At 39.2% G+C, this 20,135-nt stretch overlaps 2 protein-coding genes across 2 annotated transcripts in view; one reads left to right on the top strand and one right to left on the bottom strand.

Moving 5' to 3' along the window:
- atp6v0a2b (ATPase H+ transporting V0 subunit a2b) overlaps positions 1–7,994 on the bottom strand; it is a 35,966-nt gene extending 27,972 nt beyond the window's left edge. Inside the window, exons 1-5 of the mRNA XM_061986352.1 lie at positions 7,427–7,994; positions 1,503–1,581; positions 985–1,082; positions 774–911; positions 527–624 (exon numbers count right to left, since the gene is read on the bottom strand). Coding sequence (XP_061842336.1) covers positions 527–624; positions 774–911; positions 985–1,082; positions 1,503–1,581; positions 7,427–7,543 — 530 coding nt within the window. The 5' untranslated portion in view covers positions 7,544–7,994. The remainder of the gene's footprint in view (positions 1–526; positions 625–773; positions 912–984; positions 1,083–1,502; positions 1,582–7,426) is intronic.
- A 374-nt stretch (positions 7,995–8,368) lies between these two features.
- Positions 8,369–19,544, top strand: tctn2 (tectonic family member 2). Its single transcript, XM_061986351.1, has 18 exons — positions 8,369–8,793; positions 8,880–8,993; positions 9,088–9,158; positions 9,272–9,467; positions 9,542–9,642; positions 9,729–9,925; positions 10,000–10,120; positions 13,180–13,333; positions 13,410–13,496; positions 13,574–13,696; positions 13,769–13,843; positions 14,229–14,324; positions 14,409–14,526; positions 16,470–16,573; positions 16,675–16,816; positions 16,905–17,048; positions 17,992–18,080; positions 18,341–19,544. Exons 1-18 carry the CDS (start codon positions 8,673–8,675, stop codon positions 18,460–18,462), a joined length of 2,175 nt encoding a protein of 724 aa, XP_061842335.1. The 5' UTR covers positions 8,369–8,672; the 3' UTR covers positions 18,463–19,544.
- Positions 19,545–20,135: the final 591 nt, after the last annotated feature.

Below are 20,135 nucleotides of genomic sequence, written 5' to 3'. Positions count from 1 at the left end.
TTAAGCAGGTTTTGCAAATGGATGAACAGTCGTCTTCAATGACTCCGTGGTCATTTTTTAAGTACTTGAAATGTTACCACTCCGGCTATAGCTTTTTTGGGGAGGGAAAAGTTTGCTGATTTGTTTTTGTTGCCATTTATAAGCTAATGTAGCATACTAGCGTGTCTCGCGATAGGTGCGTATACAGTAAATGTGTGCATCGCTGGTCTAACTTTGATTTCGTTTTGTGCAGGTTGTGCCGAAAATACTGTACAAGCATAATGTCCGTTTACAGCGAGTAAAGAGGACTGAAACACACGGTGTAGTGGAGGTACGTGACTGTTTTAAATCACGGTTAATAGTAAAACCAGTTAAATCGTTGCATCCCGAGACCTAACCAAAACCTCAAACTTACTTCTATTTCAATCAATCAAAGTTTAATTATATAGCTCTTATTCACAACTGTCTCAAAGGGCTGCACATTTATTAGCTGTGATATCAAGTATAATTTTAAGTAAAATTCCAAGTTTTCTTTTGTTTTATTTACCCCAGTTTAGCGCCAAGCCTCTGCATGCTGTTGTAGTCCATCATTGTGTCTTTTTCTAGGAAAGGAAACTCTTCATATGTGGCTTGCAGTGGCTCTATCTAGGATTCAGACAGTAAAGAAACAAGGGAGAGTACAAAGTATTACCAAGCTGTGTATTAAAACAAAAGAAAAAAACAGCTTCCAATGTTGTCTAGACAGGAAAGAAGGATGTGTGCATAAGCTTCGATTGCTAGTGTGACGAACTAACCTCAGCGGTTCTTTGCCCAAAATTGCGAGTGATGCGCAGCATGTGTGTGTACTCTATGAGCTCCAAAAGATTCTTCTGCAATCGTTCCTTATTCCTCATGACCTCACCTAACTCCACTTCTAGCCTCTGCAGTTGCTCCTGCAAAAGCATAGAGGACCAACGTGATGCTGACCGAGAGTTGACGAGTAAAACATAGAAGCAGCAAACATACCATTATGCCCATCACATGTTTAGGTAAAGGAGCAAGTGGGTTCACATTTCCTTCTGGCAATGAAATGTCAGCTTTCTTGATTTCTCTCAACAGATAGCCTGTTGATAACACAAAGCACCCTTTTAATTTGTCTATGGCATCATTGTGTATTATCCAGATGTTATTAACAGCCTTTGAAAAACATTGTAACACAAACAGCTCCACAAGGGAGTCACTTTCTTCTCTTGATTGAACTAAAACAGAGCTCAGTTTAGCGAAAGGTTGAATGTAACACAGGCTGGCATTTCTCATGACTGCAGTCACTGACTTTCAATTGAGTCCAATGAGAAGAGCTCTGTGGTTAATGTATTACTGATTTGCATGCGTGCAATTACGTCTTTGTCCAGCTTCTGTCTAGAACAAAATCATTGCATTGTCTTGGCTCAATACTTACAACTCAACTGGTGATTCATCACATGCAGCAAATTGACTATCAATTGAACTCTTTGGTCATTTGTTACAGATCAATAAATGCTCACCAAGGATTCTCTCCATCTCTTCACATCTTTTGATCTCATTGACATATTTTCGCTGAAATGCATTAACACTGGGATTGAGCTGAAAGAAGAAGAGGATAGTAATTGACATTGATAATTAATAATAATGAATGAATAATAATTTATTCTGCTTTGCAATATTTGTATCAGGCTAGGGTCACGCGATATAGACAATATAAATGGTATACATTTGACCAACGATACAGCTTTTAATCCTACTGTCATATGGTGATAATGCTTGTTTCAGCTGTGGCCCACAAATTTGACAGCGACAAGCTGCAACGGATGAGTCCTCAACGGAATGTAGCTTCCTTGCTAGCGAGCGTGACTAATGTCCCTCCACAGTGCAAAGCCGCTTCTAAATCACTAATCCTCGTCTCTATGGCGGCAAATAAAGCTAAATTCTTATAGGTACTGTATCATTATTATCGGAGGACAAGGACTAGCTAAACATGCTATAATAAACACCGTAGGAAGATACAAGCTAGAGCTTTTGAATGTAAACAGTGGTGGTTGGATTTATACAAATAGAGACAGTAACGACATTAAGTATAATATGTTTGATACTAGGGTGATTTATCGATATTTTTGTTGTTGTCGTTTTCTTTATTCCTTACAATTCTGTGGACACAGGAGGCCCTAAAGGGTGAAAACCATATAAACAAAAGCCAATAGTAGTGTTTGCTTATGTTTATTTACTTTGAACTATTGATTTTCTTGTGATATTTTACTATTTTATTAAATGATCCTGAAATTTTAACGTTTCAGTATCCGCGTTGTAGCTAATTGGTATTGGATTGATACCCAAATTTGTAGTATTGCCTAAAATTAATGTAAAGTATCCAAACAACATAAGAATAAGTGCTTAGTATATTTTATTAAAATTGTAAATAGAACCACGTTATAACAGAACGTAACCAGCTATTAACAGTAAATTAAGTTAATAGTAATTTTGAGAAAACAGATAGGCCCTAGAACCCCACGCAAACCCGAGGGACAAGCGGTAGAAAATGGATGGATGGCAATACTACCATGAATCACACAATATGTCACCACATACTGTATGTCAGCTGTCGAATTAGAAGCACTGCGTTTGTAACCTGTTTTAAGATTGTCCTATTATCATTTATATGCCAAACAATATATAATGATATATATTGTTATCGCAGGAGGCTGTAATATATATTGTGATATATAGTTTATGCCATATTGCCCACCCCTAGTTCAGGGTTTTCCATAATATGGTCAGTAGCGCCTTTTGTATTGTCCAACAACACATTTTACAGACAAAATACACACATCTTGGTTCAGAACATAACACAAAAAACAAGGAAAAAAATGTAACAGATCAAGTTCCCCCCCAAAAAAACTAAATTGGCAGATGACCCATGCGTCTTACTGTTTATGGTCTTTGATGATTTCCGTTATGTGATGATGAACATGTGTATCCGTTTCTTGCAAGATATGGTACGTTTTTGAGTGTTCCAAAACCCTATTGATTGACCTACATCAGTGTTTCGTAACCATAGGGTCGGGGCCCATTGTTGGCCCGCCACAAATATGTGTTTCTCAGCTGTGGTCCGCATGGGCTGCAGCAGTACTCAGCTGTAATACACTTTTCCACCACTTGTGGTAGAAATGACAATCTAAAACAAAGAAAAAGTGTTGAGCTAAAATCATTAGGAAGTTTCTTGAGCGCAAAAATTATGACTAAAAGGGATGAAGCTGCATTTTCATTTGCACTTACATTTTGAAAGTTCATTTAAAGGCCTACTGAAACCCACTACTACCGACCATGCAGTCGGATAGTTTATATATCAATGATGAAATCTTAACATTGCAACACATGCCAATACGGCATGTGTTTAGTTTACTAAAGTGCAATTTTAAAGTTTGCGCGACATATCCTGCTGAAAACGTCTCGGTATGATGACGTCAGCACGTAATGTCGCGGATTGTAGAGGACATTTTGAGACAGCATGGTGGCCAGCTATTAAGTTGTCTGTTTTCATCGCAAAATTCCACAGTATTCTGGACATCTGTGTTGGTGAATCTTTTGCAATTTGTTCAATGAACAATGGAGACAGCAAATAAAGCTGTAGGAGGGAAGCGGTGTATTGCGGCCGACTTCAGCAACACAAACACGGCCGGTGTTTCATTGTTTACATTCCCGAAAGATGACAGTCAATCTTTACCATTGGCCTGTGGAGAACTGGGACAACAGAGACTCTTACCGGGAGGACTTTGAGTTGGATACGCAGACACGGTACCGTGAGTACGGTCCCAAACATTTGATCGCTTGCCTGTACGTGCATGTCACGTACGTAACTTTGGGGACTTTGGGGAAATATATGTGCTGTATGAACTTTGGGGAGGTGAACGGTACTTTGGGCTGTGGGATTGAGTGTGTTGTGCAGGTGTTTGAGTTGTATTGGCGGGTTGAGGAGGTGGTTCAGGCTAGGGCACGTCCAGGAGGTGGTTCGGGCATCTGGTCAGGATGCCAACCGAACGCCTCCCTCGGGAGGTGTTTAGGGCACGTCCAACCGGTAGGAGGCCACGGGGAAGACCCAGGACACGTTGGGAAGACTGTCTCCCGGCTGGCCTGGGAACGCCTCGGGATCCCCCGGGAGGAGCTGGACGAAGTGGCTGGGGAGAGGAAAGTCTAGGCTTCCCTGCTTAGGCTGCTGGCCCCGCGACCCGACCTCTGATAAGCGGAAGAAGATGGATGGATGGATGGATGGCGGGTTACATGGAGGGGAGGGGGGAGGTGTTTGTTATGCAGGATTAATTTGTGGCATATTAAATATAAGCCTGGTTGTGTTGTGGCTAATAGAGTATTTATATGTCTTGTTTTTATTTACTCTTTTAGTCATTCCCAGCTGAGTATCAGGTCCCACCCGCCTCTCACAGCATCTTCCCTATCTGAATCGCTCCCACTGCCCTCTAGTCCTTCACTCTCACTTCATCCACGAATCTTTCATTCTTGCTCAAATTAATGGGGAAATCGTTGCTTTCTCGGTCCGAATCGCTCTCGCTGCTGTTGGCCATGATTGTAAACAATGTGCAGATGTGAGGAGCTCCACAACCTGTGACGTCACGCTACTCGTCTGCTACTTCCGGTACAGGCAAGGCTTTTTTATCAGCGACTAAAAGTTGCGAACTTTATCGTCGATGTTCTCTACCAAATCCTTTCAGCAAAAATATGGCAATATCGCGAAATGATCAAGTATGACACATAGAATGGACCTGCTATCCCCGTTTAAATAAGAAAATCGCATTTCAGTAGGCCTTTAATACATATATTAATATTATTTATTATTAATGTAGTTAGAATGTATTTATTTTAGCACTGCGTAATTGTATGTCAATGTATTTTTCCCTCAGTCTGTTCTTATGCAATATATTTCAGTTTTTTTTTTTGTAATCAACCTGAGCTAAGCGATGATAATAATCTTTGTGATTAACACACGGTTTCATATCATTTGACAAGGTGTACTGTATCCTATAAAAGTGTAAGTATGTTAGATATAATTATTGAATATGATTACAACCTAAAGTAAGATTTCTAATTCAGTGTTAATATTTGAGTGGGCCTTGGATCTCCCTGTAGTGGAAAAGTTGGGCCATGAGGCTAAAAAGGTTATAAACCCCTGTGTTGATTTTAGTATCTTTATTGTACAAAATTTACTGAAGTAGCATGTGCATCCTTCATTTTGCCCGTATGCACCCTTTGCTAGAAAAGGTTTAGACACCGCGATTTAGTTAATTGTCATTTTGCATGTTACTTTACAAACGTTTTCTGTTTTGTACAAAATGTATTAAAAGTGGCATGTGCATCCTTCAATTTCTCTGTATCCGGCCTTCGGTGGAAAAAGTTAAGACACCCCTGATTTAGTTGATAATTGTCTTTTTGTATTTTATCTTAAACTTTTTATATGTTTTATTATCAACAGTAAATTAATGATTCTCAAATAGGGGCCCTTGAATACACTGCAGGTGGCATCCTTTAAATTATCTGTATGCGGCCCTTGTTGAAAAAAGTTTGGACAACCCTGATCTAGTTGATAATTCTCATTTTGCATGTTTTTTTACAAACATTTTCTGGTTTATAGTATCTACAGCAGGGTTGTAAAACTAATTTTATCTCAGGGGCCGCATGAGGGAAAATCTATTCCCACGTGGGCCGAACGGGTAATATCATGGCATAATAACTTAATACAACAACGATAACTTCAGATTGTTTTCTTTGTTTTACTTCAGCCCAAAATAGTACAGGCACATTCTGAAAATGTACATATTACAAATAAACCTCTTGACAAAACACTTCAAGTTAGTTGAAAATTCAGAGGAAAAAAATGGTGCAGTTTAAAAAACACCATGAAGAACACAATGACCTCAGACTTAATCTCAGTGTATCTACAAAGCAATTAAACTTTAAGTCACAGCCCATCTTAGATTGAAGATAAAACAAAATAAAGCCCAAACAAAAACACTTCTATGTATCAACAACCTCATTTGTAATTTTCACAGTTCACTTTCTTTAAATTTGCACAGAAGACAATCATTTTCACAGAACTATATCAAGATGCAGTGTCTCATGCAACATTTTAAGTGGGGTTACCAATTGTTTGTTACTCCTCATTGTTTTATGTTGGGTCAAGGAGGAGGAGTTGCAGCCCCACTTTACCGTGTACTTCTTGCTTGGCATACTTGCTCTCCCCGGTTTTAACTATTTGCTTGCCTAACAGAATTGCTATTGCGACATCCAGTGGACACATTTAGAACAGCAGTTTCTTTAATGTAAAAATGCAGCTCAATTTTACACTTAGCAAACTCATCTTGCGGGCCGCATTGAACCTGTTCGCGGACCTGATCCGGCCCACGGGCCGCATGTTTGACATCCCTGATCTACAGTATATCAATTATTATGAAACAAGGGCACTTTAATGTAACCTGACTCACGCCAGATTATTTTAGTTCGCTGAGCTCCACACAAGGATCTGGGACTTCTCAATAGGAGATGTATTTCAGAAGGTGGGGCCTTGTAAAAAAATAATTGAATGTGATTGGATAAACCACTTTTCCGTTATCTTGAATGACGTGCTACTTCAACCACTCACATCGAAATCAACCTGTGACGCTGGGAAATCCAAAACAGAACAGACGACATATTGGATAACGACAGAGCGAAAAGTTAGAGAACTTTTACTGAAACAACGCAGCAATGTCAGTAGACGATCAATGTCGCAAAATATAGCAGAATCAATGTCAGCACACGACTCCTCGCCGAGTGCCGCCATTGTTGTTTGAATCAAATAGTTGCTTTGGCGCTACGTCACATCTATGAAATCCCGCCCGGCGATCCCGATTGGTTCATTATTTTTTGCTATCTTGAAGGAGTTTGCATTGCCTTTGAGCCCAGATCCTTGTGTGGAACTCAGCGAACTTCAAGGATCTGGCGAGAGTCAGGTTAACTTTAATGCACTCCAAGGGTCATCCTTTAATTTTTCTGTATGCGGCGCTTGCTGGAAAAAGTTTGGACACCCCCCGATGAAGTTTATAAGTTGTCATTTTGCACTTTATTTTACAAACTTTTTCAGTTTTGTATTATCTACGCTACAGTAGATAACATTTTCTAAACTAGGGGTACTTGAATGCACTACAGGTGGTACTTGAAATTAGAAAACAAATACACAGGCAGGGGAAAATAAGGATTGTTAATTCTGTAGTTTTAAAACTTTCCGAAGGCATGAACTGTCCATATTTTTAACACACAAAAAACTTATCTCTGGTTACTTGGCTGAGTTAGCAGCACTTGATCTCGCCCTTCCATGCAAACTGAACGTTTATCTTCAGCAACTTTTTTTATCCAGAGCAGGCGAGTGTTTAACTGTTGCAGTACTTACGTCTCTGAACTCCACAATTCCCAGTTCTCCAAGTTCAGCGATGCAGTCGTATGCTGATCCAGACTGCAGAAAGAGTTGGGCCAAGCACATCTCCTCACCCCGCAGCATGGAGCCCATCTTGACAGTTCGCAATGCTGATATACCTGGCGTCTCTGAGCGGCTAATGATAACAAGCTAACAAACTAATCGGCGACGGTTTCTATGGATTAAGCATCGACCCCGCCGGTTTCGTTCCGTTCAACCAGTTTCGTACTCTGAATCCTGTGGTAAACAAACATTTGACTTGATCAACTTCCCCGCAGGAGCCATTTACAGGTTGCCCTCGGTACATCAGCTAGGGCTAATCGCTATGTGCCTTTGTATTAGTGGCTACAAAAAAAAAACGAGTCGACATTAAAAAAACATTATGTTAGTCAACAGGTCCTCCGGCCACTATTAACCAGGAAGCATTGCAGCCATTAGGCGTGCGACGTCTTCATACTTTATAAAGTTTAGCAAACGTCGCTAGTCATTATCCACGTCACTATACCGTTGACCGCCTCAGGCTGTTGTACAGCAGTGCATGTAACGCCGACCAATCAACACCGTTTTATGGAGTCTGCGCGGTGCGCCCTGAGTTAATATATTACAAAAAAAAATCCGACATAATATATATTTTTAAATTAAATGTGTATTATTGCATTTCTAAGTAGTTATCAATATTGTTTTGTGAATTTAATTAATCTAAAACAGTTGTATTTGTTTATTTATTCAATAATTTCAAACTGGTGGTGACAAATTGACTATGAATAATCTCAAAACACAATGTATATATTCATTTCAAAGTAACATTTTCATCGAAGTATACATAAACCTATAATAATGATTAAGATTATTTTAATTGAGCTCTTTATATAATCGCAAAACCGGAACAAGATGCATCAAAACCGGATATACGTAATATTCTCAGCGCGGTGACATTTGTTGTAATTTTCCTGAAAATGACGTGAGCGAAGCTGGTGATTATTGTTATTCTCGAATAACGATTATAAAATGGTGTTTTATATACCAGCACAAATAAACGAATCGTCCAAGTAGCTTGCTAACGAAGAGAAAGTCGCCTAGTAATGTACGTCATCCTCGTACGTCGTCGCTTAGTAACAGCGCCGAGCGTCACTCGGAGCAAGTTACTATAGCCTATAATGTTACTGCTTTTTTTAACAACACAGCCTAGTAAATATGCTTTCGATTATTTGGGTTTCGACTTATGTGGCAAAATCTGCTTAAATTCCTTCATAATTCTTCATTATCGACACTGAACAGAATGGCTAATGTGGGGCCACATCTCCTGTTTTTGCTGTTTTCTTTGACTGATGCACAAACTTTTGGTAAGTAATGTTACTGTTGAACGAAAGGTTACTACATATATTCATGTACAGACAGCATGTGTTAAGTCTGACATCACTATCATCAGTTTTCCAGCCATCCTTTATCGTGGCTACTGGACCAAGAATTACTGCACTTTTACTTGGAAACACAACAGGCATCTCTCTGAATGTGCACACTGTATTACCATCTAACGTAAACGGTACTTGAAATCTTCCAGAAAACCCTAAAAGTAACCACAACACTAGAAATAGTGTCAATTTGAACATGTTCTGTTTTTGTTGGTTTATTGACAGGAGGCATTGACCCTCCTTCGTGTGCAGCTAGTGAAACACAATGGATCCTCACAAAGGAACTTGTTGGAATGGTAGGAAATGTTCTGGACTTTAATAGTTATGAACAGGTTTTGTCATTTGTTATGAACACGTTTATTAGAAGCGCAAAATCCCTCCTAATTTTTTTTTCTTTGTGATTCCCCAGAATGCACTTCGGGTTCATCTGGGACTAAATAGAAGTCTGCAATTGTGTGGCGAAAATGAAACAGATTGTTGTCCAAAGCCACTATGTGTTCTAGAGAGCCTGCAGGTATCTGCCTGTGTAGGGAACACATTTAAGGCATCGTTGCTGATCCAGGCCAAGATTTATGCTCTTCTGCTTCCTGCTAATCCTGGATCTGGTACCTCTACTCAAGTATTTATCCCATCAGTTTTGTCACATCACATTTAAATGTCAATCTCCTGTCCTTTGTAGACAATGAATCCGTCATTCCAAACCAAGTGTACCAGCCGCTGGGCTCCTGTCCCTGCGACCTCACTGCTCAACGATGCAATATCCGATGTTGCTGTGACAAGGTACCTGCAAAGAAACATGTTATGATACTGTATCTGCTTCTGTATTTTATTTATCATTGCCCTCACATTTGCCGAAACTTTAACAGGACTGTTCGCCTGAAGAGCTGAAGCTCTTTAAGTCTCATTGCCTCCCAGGCCCTTTTGGCGGGCAGCTCTCTCAAGTACCAGATTATCAGTGCTCTGCACAGAAAGAAGACTCCCCGGATTGGTTTCCATTTTTATGTGTCATCTCTCCATCAGAAAACAACCCTTATCTTGGGCTTTTCTACCATGGAGACAAAATGTAAGGCAAGATTACATTTATTTGATAAAAAAAAGTGTGTTATTTATGATTTTTTAATGATTTTGTTTGTGCAGCGTAGCAAAGCCTCGCCCATCCTTCGAAGTGCCTATTTTGTCTGCACCCATACCAGTTATTAGCTACAGCCAAGGAAGTCCCATTTTCACAATAGACGATCAGTTGTTCACTATTCCCCAGGTTTGTCATCTCTAATAAATTTGTTATAAAGATGTGCTCAATGGGCCCTATTCTCCCATGTGCTTAATCAAAAAAAAAAACAGAGCAATTTTGCGGATTCTGGCTGTGCAGCATTCTGCCCCTCCACTGTCAAGGCGTACCGTTATTCAAATTGCGCACTTTGGATTGAGCAATCCTTAAATGTGGGCGCTCACAGTCAAATCTGGCCTTCTTCGTATTCTCCTACTGACTTAAGTACTTTTATTCCTACGCGCTTCTGAGGCCGGAATAAGTGTAAAGCCCCGGAAAGGTGAAACATTATATTATACTTGAAGTTTGGATGCAGTGTATACCACACATGATAACATGTTAAGAGACTCCTAAAACACTATCAAATCTGGAAACATGCATTGAGATGGGAATAAAAGGACTATAATTCCACCACTGTGAATTAAGCACCAAAGTCATTCACCTGTCTGTGGCTCTGTGTAAGTGGAAAGAAAAAGGCCGCGACAACGGCATAAAACGCAAGGCGACCACGTATATCGGCTGTGTTTGGACATCTTGGGACGTTGAATGCATACAATTAAGGCTGCAACGTAAGGTCATGATTTAACTTTGCAACTATTTAATTGAAATAGACTTTATCAGACGTGATGAAAAGGCAGAGGAGGTGATCATCAACAATTGCCTTATTGAACACATATGATCAACAAGACTGTAGCAAGCATAACAAACGAAAAAGTTAATCATATTTGCTTCGATCAATTTTTTTGGACGATTAATGTTAAGCTGCTAGCTGTCACACTTCGACTTGCGCTCAAACACACAATACAGACACACAGCTGTCAGTGCAAGTCCCTCTGACGCGTCACAGCTTCAAAAACATTTGTACTCAACAAAACTCTTAACATCACACATCACATCAGGGTGGTTACACTTAAGTATGTGAAGACAGGAAGAAGACGCTGCTGTGCATTACCATGACAACACACGTACACAAACACTGCTTGGATTGATGCAGCTTTTTCAAATTTAAAAAGTGTTATCTTTTTCATGGATTTCAACGAGGCTGTCTTCGATTAAAGATTTTCATAGTCAAATCTGATTCGTTAGAATGTGCCCATCGTCGACGATCAGTGGAATCTATAGAGTTTTTAAAGAGAAATAAACAGATATGCAGTAGTGTTTACTGATTTGCAGTGATGGGCAAGCTACTTGGAAAATGTAGTAAGCTAAGCTGCAAGTTACTCTCGATTAAATGAAGTTAAGCTACAGGGGAAGCTATTCCCGGAGAATTGTAGCACGTTATACTACAAGCTACAACGCAAAAGTAGCTTGCTACATCAACGCTACATTTAACAGCATTTCTATCAATGGGCCCACATATACAGTATATAATCAATCTTAATGTAACTGAGAGTGGACAAATGGACCCAATAAGGGTTCATTACTATTAACCATCTGTCATTTAGCTGGGGACACCGTATAACTACTTGTAGGGGTCCCCACAACCCACTGTATGAATTTATTTTAGTTTGCCTTTTCTTTGGCCCACTCCTATGTTATTCATTCTTTCTAACTTCAGTAAAAAGTGCATGACTGTTATTATTTTGCTTACTAGTTTCGATGACCCACTTCATCTTGCCTCTGATTGGCCAGTCCTAATGTTTCGCCCTAACTCTAGCCAATTGTGATTCATCACAAGAACACCAACCTATCATCATGGATTTTCTCCCTATGTATGGATGCTCTCATTTATCCAGGTCATTGTATTTTCTCCATTTTTTTTTAGGCTTGGATTTGCAGTCCATTTTTTTGCTCTTTGTAGCTTGTAGCTTTGATGTAAGCTTCTAGCTACATAGATCTGAAAGTAATTAAGCTACAGGAAAAGCTACTTGTGAAAAAAGTAGCTAAATTACCGACAAGCTACTGGAATATGTAGTTAAGCTACGCAGCTTAGCTACATGTAGCTTGCTACTGCCCATCACTGCTGACTAGTCACTAGGTTTCGGTAACGTCACATGGATGTGCTCTGGCACATATATGAGTATTCCAAAGTTAACTCAAGGTAGCCTACTTATGAAAGGAATACAGTCTTTCATTAAAGTAAGTAAAACAAAGATCTCCTTTGCAACATTTTCCATGTCAAAAAGGCTTAAGCACAGTTTGTGAGGACCTTGGCCCTAAATATACATCAAACTTGACAAAATAGAGGAAATTTAAGTTATAACAAAGTGTCTGTATGTAAACCAGTGAAAGGATCATTACCCTCTCTAAGAGAAGTGCTACACTTCTGAGGTGAGGCAGTGCGTCCCAATTTCTGGCGAGTTTCACCGGAGTCGACAGTGGGATTTCAGACGGCTCGAGGCGCGTAATGGCTCGGCGAGCTCCGTGTCTGACAGCAGCGTGTCGTGAGTCCCTCAGCCACCTCTCCCATATAGAAACATCTTCCTATTGCTATAAGTAAATAATTATTGCGTGCAGAGAAATATAATTTCTGTAAGAAGTGAAGCGGGAGGTCAAAACACAGCCAGCTGAATTTAGGCCAAAGGCTAAAGTAACAGCCAAAACTAAAATTAATCTCGTAATCCCTAAAAACTTTGTCTGCATATAAGAATATTGTTTTAATATTTAAAGAAGACATGATGAACAAAATCAATGTATCTTTCCAACACACCTGCTGCACTCGTCTCCCTTCCACATGGAGGGATTAATATCAGACGATTCGACTGCGAGGTTGATAGTTGAATCAGACACCTCCGAATCAAATCTTTGACTATTTAAAGACAGCACTAGATTTCGATGACATTCACAAAACTCCTAATTCCATGGTTTTCATTGAACCATGAAAAAGGCGTGATGGCAAAGTCTGCCTCATTAGTAATGAGCCGGCCTTCACTCATGGCGCACTTAAGCCTCATATCCGCAAAATGGGCATGTCCGCAGGCTGGATGGGAGAAGCTGAATAAGAGAAACATGCGTAAAGAAACACTTGAGTGCAAACGGGAGAATAGGGCCCAATGTGTTGTCTGCATGTTGCAAAAGCTCCCAATGATGCACTACATTTCTGCACACAGATGGCGCTTGGACATTGTGTTCACAGTGCGCCGGTTGCTTTTTTGGAGAATTTTAGTTTAAAATGTGTAACCCGGCTGCAGTCTTGTCCAACTGGTTACCCTTTACAAATGCTTCCATCTGATTTGATGACTCAAGTGAACAATGGACAAGGGGGTATGTATTTAATAATTGTTGGAACATTACTTCTATAAACATTTGAATTAAGCAGTTATTTTGTATTCTATTTTAGGTGAAGTCTCAGTGGAAGTGATTGATGAATTAATCCAGGATTTGGCTGGATTCATGTCAAGTGCGGAATCAGTTACATTTGGTACACGTACGTACTACAGCATATCACATACCACAGTGACTTAAACTCTGTGAACTTCTTGAAATTATTGTATCTCCCTTTAGATACGGTCCAGGAGTGTGCAAATGTGAATTTAGCTTTGGATTACAAATTCTACTGGAAAGGAAATGGCATTACAAAAATTACACTGACACGCTCTGTAGGAAAAGTCACTTTGAATGGCAAAGGTATGTGCAGATAACACAAGACCACCTTCATTGTTTTTTGGGCTTTGTTTTAGATTTTGTTTCTTTTTTTAGTGGCGTTAACTACGAGGTATTCTGCCGTGTTCCTGTCTGGAGACTTTATGGGCGAGTCAAACTCTGGAAACCCAGGTTAGAGCACTTTGCAGCTCAGAAAATCTGCGAGATTTGTTTTCTATGCATTGAAGTATACAGCATCTTGTTAACACACCACTACTGGCATGGCAGGTTGTGTCCTTTGGCCAGACACTTCACCCACCTTGCTCCCAGTGCTGTTCACACTGGTGTATGAATGAATGTTTGGTCGGGGTCCGAGGGGCTATAGGTGCAAATTGGCAGCCACTCTTCCATCAGTTTACCCCAGGGCAACTGTGGCTACACATGGAGCTTACCACCACCATGTGTGAATGTGGAGTGAATGAATGATAGGTTCTTAGCTTTCTTTGAAGCGCTTTGAGTGTTTAGGAAAGCACGATGTAAATGTAATCCATTATTATTCATACTAATGGGATGACAGGTTATCAGGTGGGAAGACCCATCATTGCAGGAATTGAGGACGCACAAAATGATACTTTCTCTGTGCAAAGGACATCCATCAATCTTTGGAAACCAGGTGATAGTTGTTTTGTTAATCATCAAAAAGTGCAAAATTCAACAAAACACTAATTTATTAATAACTTATCTCTTTATGTGAAAGTGAGTGAAGGGCTGTGTTCCACTGCTGGGAAACAACCGATTCTGTTTGCTGAGAATTCAACATCAGGATGTCAGTTGCCTATCAGCATGGACAACTTGACCAAGTGCGATCTCCTGAGGTAAGAGGTTCAGTACGACTTTTAGTAGGGCTGCACAATGAATCAACATCAAATCGACATTGAAGTTTCATTTACTGCAATAATGTAACTGCGCAAGAGGCTGAGTATTTTTTTTTTCTCGTTTTTTTTCTCTCTCACTTTTTTCCCCCTCTCTCCTCGGTTCCTCTCCTTCGTCTTTGGCATTTTCAGGAAACAGCAAGTGTGCTTGCACTGCAGCTGATGCAGTCAGTGCGCTAATAACAAACACTACTGTACAGTAAAGTAAACATATTGCACTTCAAATATTGCTGTTTCACCATATCATTGATTTTTTAAATCATTTTATGCAACATTTCTGCCCTAAATTAAGTATTTTACAGTATAAAAAAGACTAAATTAACTAAAAGTATCAACAGTAGTAGTGGCCACTAGATGACACCAAACCAATCAGATCATGCTGTTCAGGATTGTGGCCACTGATTGACTCAGCCTCAGGCAGCATTAATAATATATTGCAATAAAAGAGTGTAAAGGTGACTAAAGAGTGTTATTTCATGTCTAGAGGGCTCTCATAATGTTGAAAATGTTATTTAGAAGGTAGGACACTGCTTTTTATGCTCTTGCTATGAAAATATTCGATTTATAACTAATGATTCCTACTACAGAAATTAATTTATCGCGGTCATGTCTGTTACCAATTAACAGGGATAAAGGAACTGTTACTGTGTCTGCAAAAAGTTTTCATGGCGACAGTGTAAAATGGCGAAAGGAACTTCTCTGGTGGCAGCAATACGAGCCCTGTCAAGTTAGTTCAAAACAGGTGGATGATGATGAGACTACCACAAGCGGCCAATGATAGTGTAAGGAAACATCAATTTCAGCAGCGTGGCCTCAGGTCACTGTATACTTTTTTAGTGGTTATTTATTTGGTCAGACAAAATAAAAGCTCTGAGTCTCCACAAAGCAGATTTTCAGTAATCCAGAAGAGGGCGCTGTCCACATAAACCCAAATATTTTCGAAAGTAGATTATTGCATATTGTTCTAATGTCTGGTAGTTTGGGACTATTGTTGAATGACAGTCTAAAAGTAAGACGACTTTCTTAATTTTAGCAGTTTTATGTATTTCAAAGTAATCAGATTACTCACACTTTTGAATTGGGATAAATCATAATTAATTATAGTAAATTATTTGCTTGTCTAATTAACATTAACTTTAAAAAATATATATTTATCCACTGTTTGTGTTACATATTGATTACAAAAAAACGCGTTACAAATTGCTATGAAACGGAAAGGTATAGAATAAAATAAAATATGCCTCTCCCTACTCCTGCTGGAAATATGTGATGTGCCATATTGTAATTGTATGTATGTTCAAAATAAATTAATACCATAACCATATTTTGACACAAATGTTATACACAAACATAAAACTTTTTTTTTTTTACTATCCATCCATCCATTTTCTACCGCTTGTCCCTTTCTGGGTCACGGGGGGTGCTGGAGCCTATATCTCAGCTGCATTCGGGTGGAAGGCGGGGTACACCCTGGACAAGTCGCCACCTCATCGCAGGGTCAACACAGATAGACAGACAACATTCACCCTCACATTCACACACTAGGGACAATTTAGTGTTGCTAATCAACATATACATGTAATTTTTTTGCTCTTTGTTTATTAATTTACTATTTGTACTTGGTGAGAGTATTATCTAAACTCTCATCGGGGACTATAAATTGGGTGATTAATCTGCGTAAATACATGATTAATAAGATAATATTGTGTGATTAATCATATGTGTTAACTCGTTAAATTTGACAGCTGTATTGAAATCTAAAAATCGAATTGCAATTGCACTTTTTGGCAGAAGAATCTTTTTTTTTTTTTTTCTCAAAATCGAGCAACCTTGTTTTTGATGTATGTCTATAGTTCCCGTGTTAAGTATTCTCTTGTCTCCTCTAGGGAGACTGTTTGCTCCCTCCAAGCAAACTTGATCAGAGCCACATATGTTGCAAAGAGTGGGAACCCAAACTCTCAAACTATAGCAGACTGGGTGGACATAAATTGTGAGTATGAACGGAGAACAACTAATGATCTTCTCATGAAATGCATTAGAGAACTGTATGAATTAAATTTCCGCGTTCTTGTCATTGGAACTGAATTTTAGTTATGAACTCAAGCAAAACGTCTGCAGATGGAGACAGCTCATGCAGCGACATTCCGTCCCATATTCATATTGTCATTTGGACTTTAGTCACTGGAATGATTGACGGAAACGCCCAAAGGAATATCCAAACGATACAAGTTCGGTGTGTATAATACTATGCATGTTGCACACTAAATAACAGTGACTTATGGCTCTTTTATAATTTAATTTTTTACTTTTGATAACTTTAGCTCCACCTTGTCCACCTGGACATTTGAGTGCGGAGGAGGGGATTTCTCTCCATGTGCAGATCCCACAGAGACCCAGTTGTTTCCTGTCACTGCTTCGGTTACCTTTATAGACATTCCTGTCAATACTGGACCTCCAAAAACCAGGTAAGTCACTTAAAAATACACATTGTTGTAAAAAATAATGATTTTTTAAATATTATTATCAAGAACTATTCATTCATATTTGTCATGTTTAAAGTAGAGCTGTCAAAAATGATGACTTAACTCATGTGATTCATCATAATAAATTATTGCATTAATCACATATACGCAGAGTAATCAAGTAAAACATCTAAAAAATGTTCCTGTATGACATTTTGACAATAAAATTGCATGTGTATCCAAATACTGTTTTTTTTAATAGTTAGTTTGAATTATGTAAAATGTGATTAATCATGCTTAATCCAAATTCAAACATGTGATTAATCTGTAATCCAAAAAGGTTCATAAAGTTTAAAAAAATATATGCAATTTGTTATTTTTAAAGCCAAACCTGTGTATTTATTTCTGTACCTGATGGTTTCGGCAACAACTATTGCCTTCCTCAAAGGTTGTCACGTAATGACATCGCATGATGACATCGTGTGATGACATCACGTGACAACCTCTGAGAAAGGCAACAGTTGTAGCCGAAACAGTCAGGTGTGGAAATAAACACACAAGTCTGGCTAAAAGAATAATAAATCGTGTTACGTAATGAATCTGATTAAAAAAATATATAATTTTACATAACCAGTTTTTTAAAGTTAATTTAAATGATCCAAACATTAAATTTACTGTGATTTTAATGACTAAACACAATTTGAAAGTGTGACTAATCAGATTCAAAAATTATTAATTTGATAGTACTAGTTTTTCTGAGTTAATTTAAATTATGCACGCAAGTGATTTACTGTAACTAATCACGATTAATCACATTTCAAAAGTGTGATTTATCAGATTTTTTTTTAATATAATTTGACGGCACTAGTTTCTGGTAAACACAGAGCAGAATGTAAATGTATCCTGGGTGCTTTTTTCCCCCAACCCTGTTCACTTTGATTCTCAGATTCCAGATCAACTTTACAGAATATGATTGCAACAGAAATGATGTGTGTTGGCCTCAGCTTGCCTTTCCCGTCACCAAGTATTACACCGGTGAGAATTTAACCACTCAATGCTTTATTGCTTACTGGGCTGTTTGTGTAGATACTAAATATAGTTCTGTTAAAGTAAACTTCATTAAGTGGTTTTTATAATTGGACAATGGTGAAGTGAGAGATGTAAGAAACAAAAATCGGTCGTAGTTGAAATTAATAATGGTATTTTATTCTGTGTTATGACTGTTATATTTAAAAAGTACATTGAGTTTGTGATTGGAGAGAAAATTAACTCACACAGTGCAATCTTGTTTTTAGGTGAGCCACAATACCAGTCATTGGCTAAAGGCCTTATTTTGGTCTTCTTCTTCATCGCTGCATCAGTTCTCGGCACTCCCTGGAAGCAAATCCGGCAGGCTTGGAATAATTCTGCTCGATAAACGAGTACTACTAGCACTCCCCAAGGAAAATGAGACACTTGTGTAAATAATTACTAAGAAGAAGAAAGAACTGGTAATAGTTCCCCGAGGTTAACTTGACTTTGTACATGATCTATCCATCCATCCATTTTTTACCGCTTGTCACGGGGGGTGCTGCTGGAGACTATCCCAGCTGCACAAGTTGCCTGGACAAGTCGCCACCTCATCGCAGGGCCAACACAGATAGACAGACAACATTCACAAACTAGGGCCAATTTAGTGTTGCCAATCAATCTATCCCCAAGTGCATGTCTTTGGAGGTGGGTGTCACGACTGGGACTGTGGCGTGGTTTGTTCTCCCGAGGTGCAAAAGATTTGGACCATACGTGGCGTGAAGGGAAGTACATGATTTATTTAAACACTATAACTACCAAAAAAAAGGAGCAAACAAAAGGCGCGCACAGCGGCGGAGGTACAAAACTTGACTATAAACACAAAACTTGCACAAAGGCAGAAACTATGAACCATTAAACAAAACTTGCAAACTATGGCATGACGAGAAACCAGCATGAAAAAAGAGCAGCAAGGGTCTTAAGGGTGTGTGGAGCGTGTGCAGAAGCATAAATGCGGGATGTCGCCAGAAAGACAAACTGAAAACAATGAACTTAAATACTACAGACATGATTAACTAAAACAGGTGCGTGACTCAAAACGTGAAACAGGTGCGTGACGTGACAGGTGAAAACTAATGGGTTGCTATGGTGACAAACAAGAGTGCACAATGAGTCCAAACGTGGAACAGGTAAAACTAATGGGTAACCATGGAAACAAGACAAGGAAGTGAAAAGCTAGAAACTAAAGAGTCCAATAACTAAACAAAACAAAACATGACTAAAACAAAACATGATTACACAGACATGACAGTGGGAGGAAGCCGGAGTACTCGGAGGGAACCCACACAGTCACGACCAGATCCTATGGACATGCACTAAAAGAAGGAAATCACATATTTTGCCCTAGTTGCCATTGCTGGTCTATGTACATCCAATATATTGTATATAGCGGTTGGTGCACCATGTTGTATTAAAATAACAGATTATTCATGTTGTTTTTTTGGCCTCCATCTTTTTACATAAGGTACAGGTACTGACCAATATACTGTTTTATCCTCAGTGCCATGTCGTGTTTTGTTATTGTCAATGGTGCTGTGTTTGTTTTTAATGTTCTACATTATAAAGCAAACTCCTGCAGGACTGCCTTTTATCAAAACAGGATGAATCTCCCAAACGCCATCCATCCATCCATTTAGAAAATGATCCATTTATATACCACTTGTCGTCATTTGTGTCACTGGTGAGCTGGAGCCTATGCCAGCTGATTAAATGCAGAGCGGGGTACACCTTGAACTGGTGGCCAATCAATCACAGGGCACAAAAAAAACAGCTATACAACTGTATTTGTTTCAATCAATCAATCAATGTTTATTTATATAGCCCTAAATCACAAGTGTCTCAAAGGGCTGCACAAGCCACAACGACATCCTCGGTACAGAGCCCCCCCCCCCGGGGGAGACCGAATGCAATGGATGTCGAGTGGGTCTGACATAATATTGTGAGAGTCCAGTCCATTGTTGATCCAACATAATAGTAAGAGTCCAGTCCATAGTGGGGCCAGCAGGAAACCATCCAGAGCGG

The sequence above is a fragment of the Nerophis lumbriciformis genome, linkage group LG12, assembly GCF_033978685.3.
Source record: "Nerophis lumbriciformis linkage group LG12, RoL_Nlum_v2.1, whole genome shotgun sequence".
Taxonomy (NCBI): Eukaryota; Metazoa; Chordata; class Actinopteri; order Syngnathiformes; family Syngnathidae; genus Nerophis; species Nerophis lumbriciformis.
Note: the sequence above shows the minus strand (reverse complement) of the source record. Positions and strands in the feature narration are given on the sequence as shown.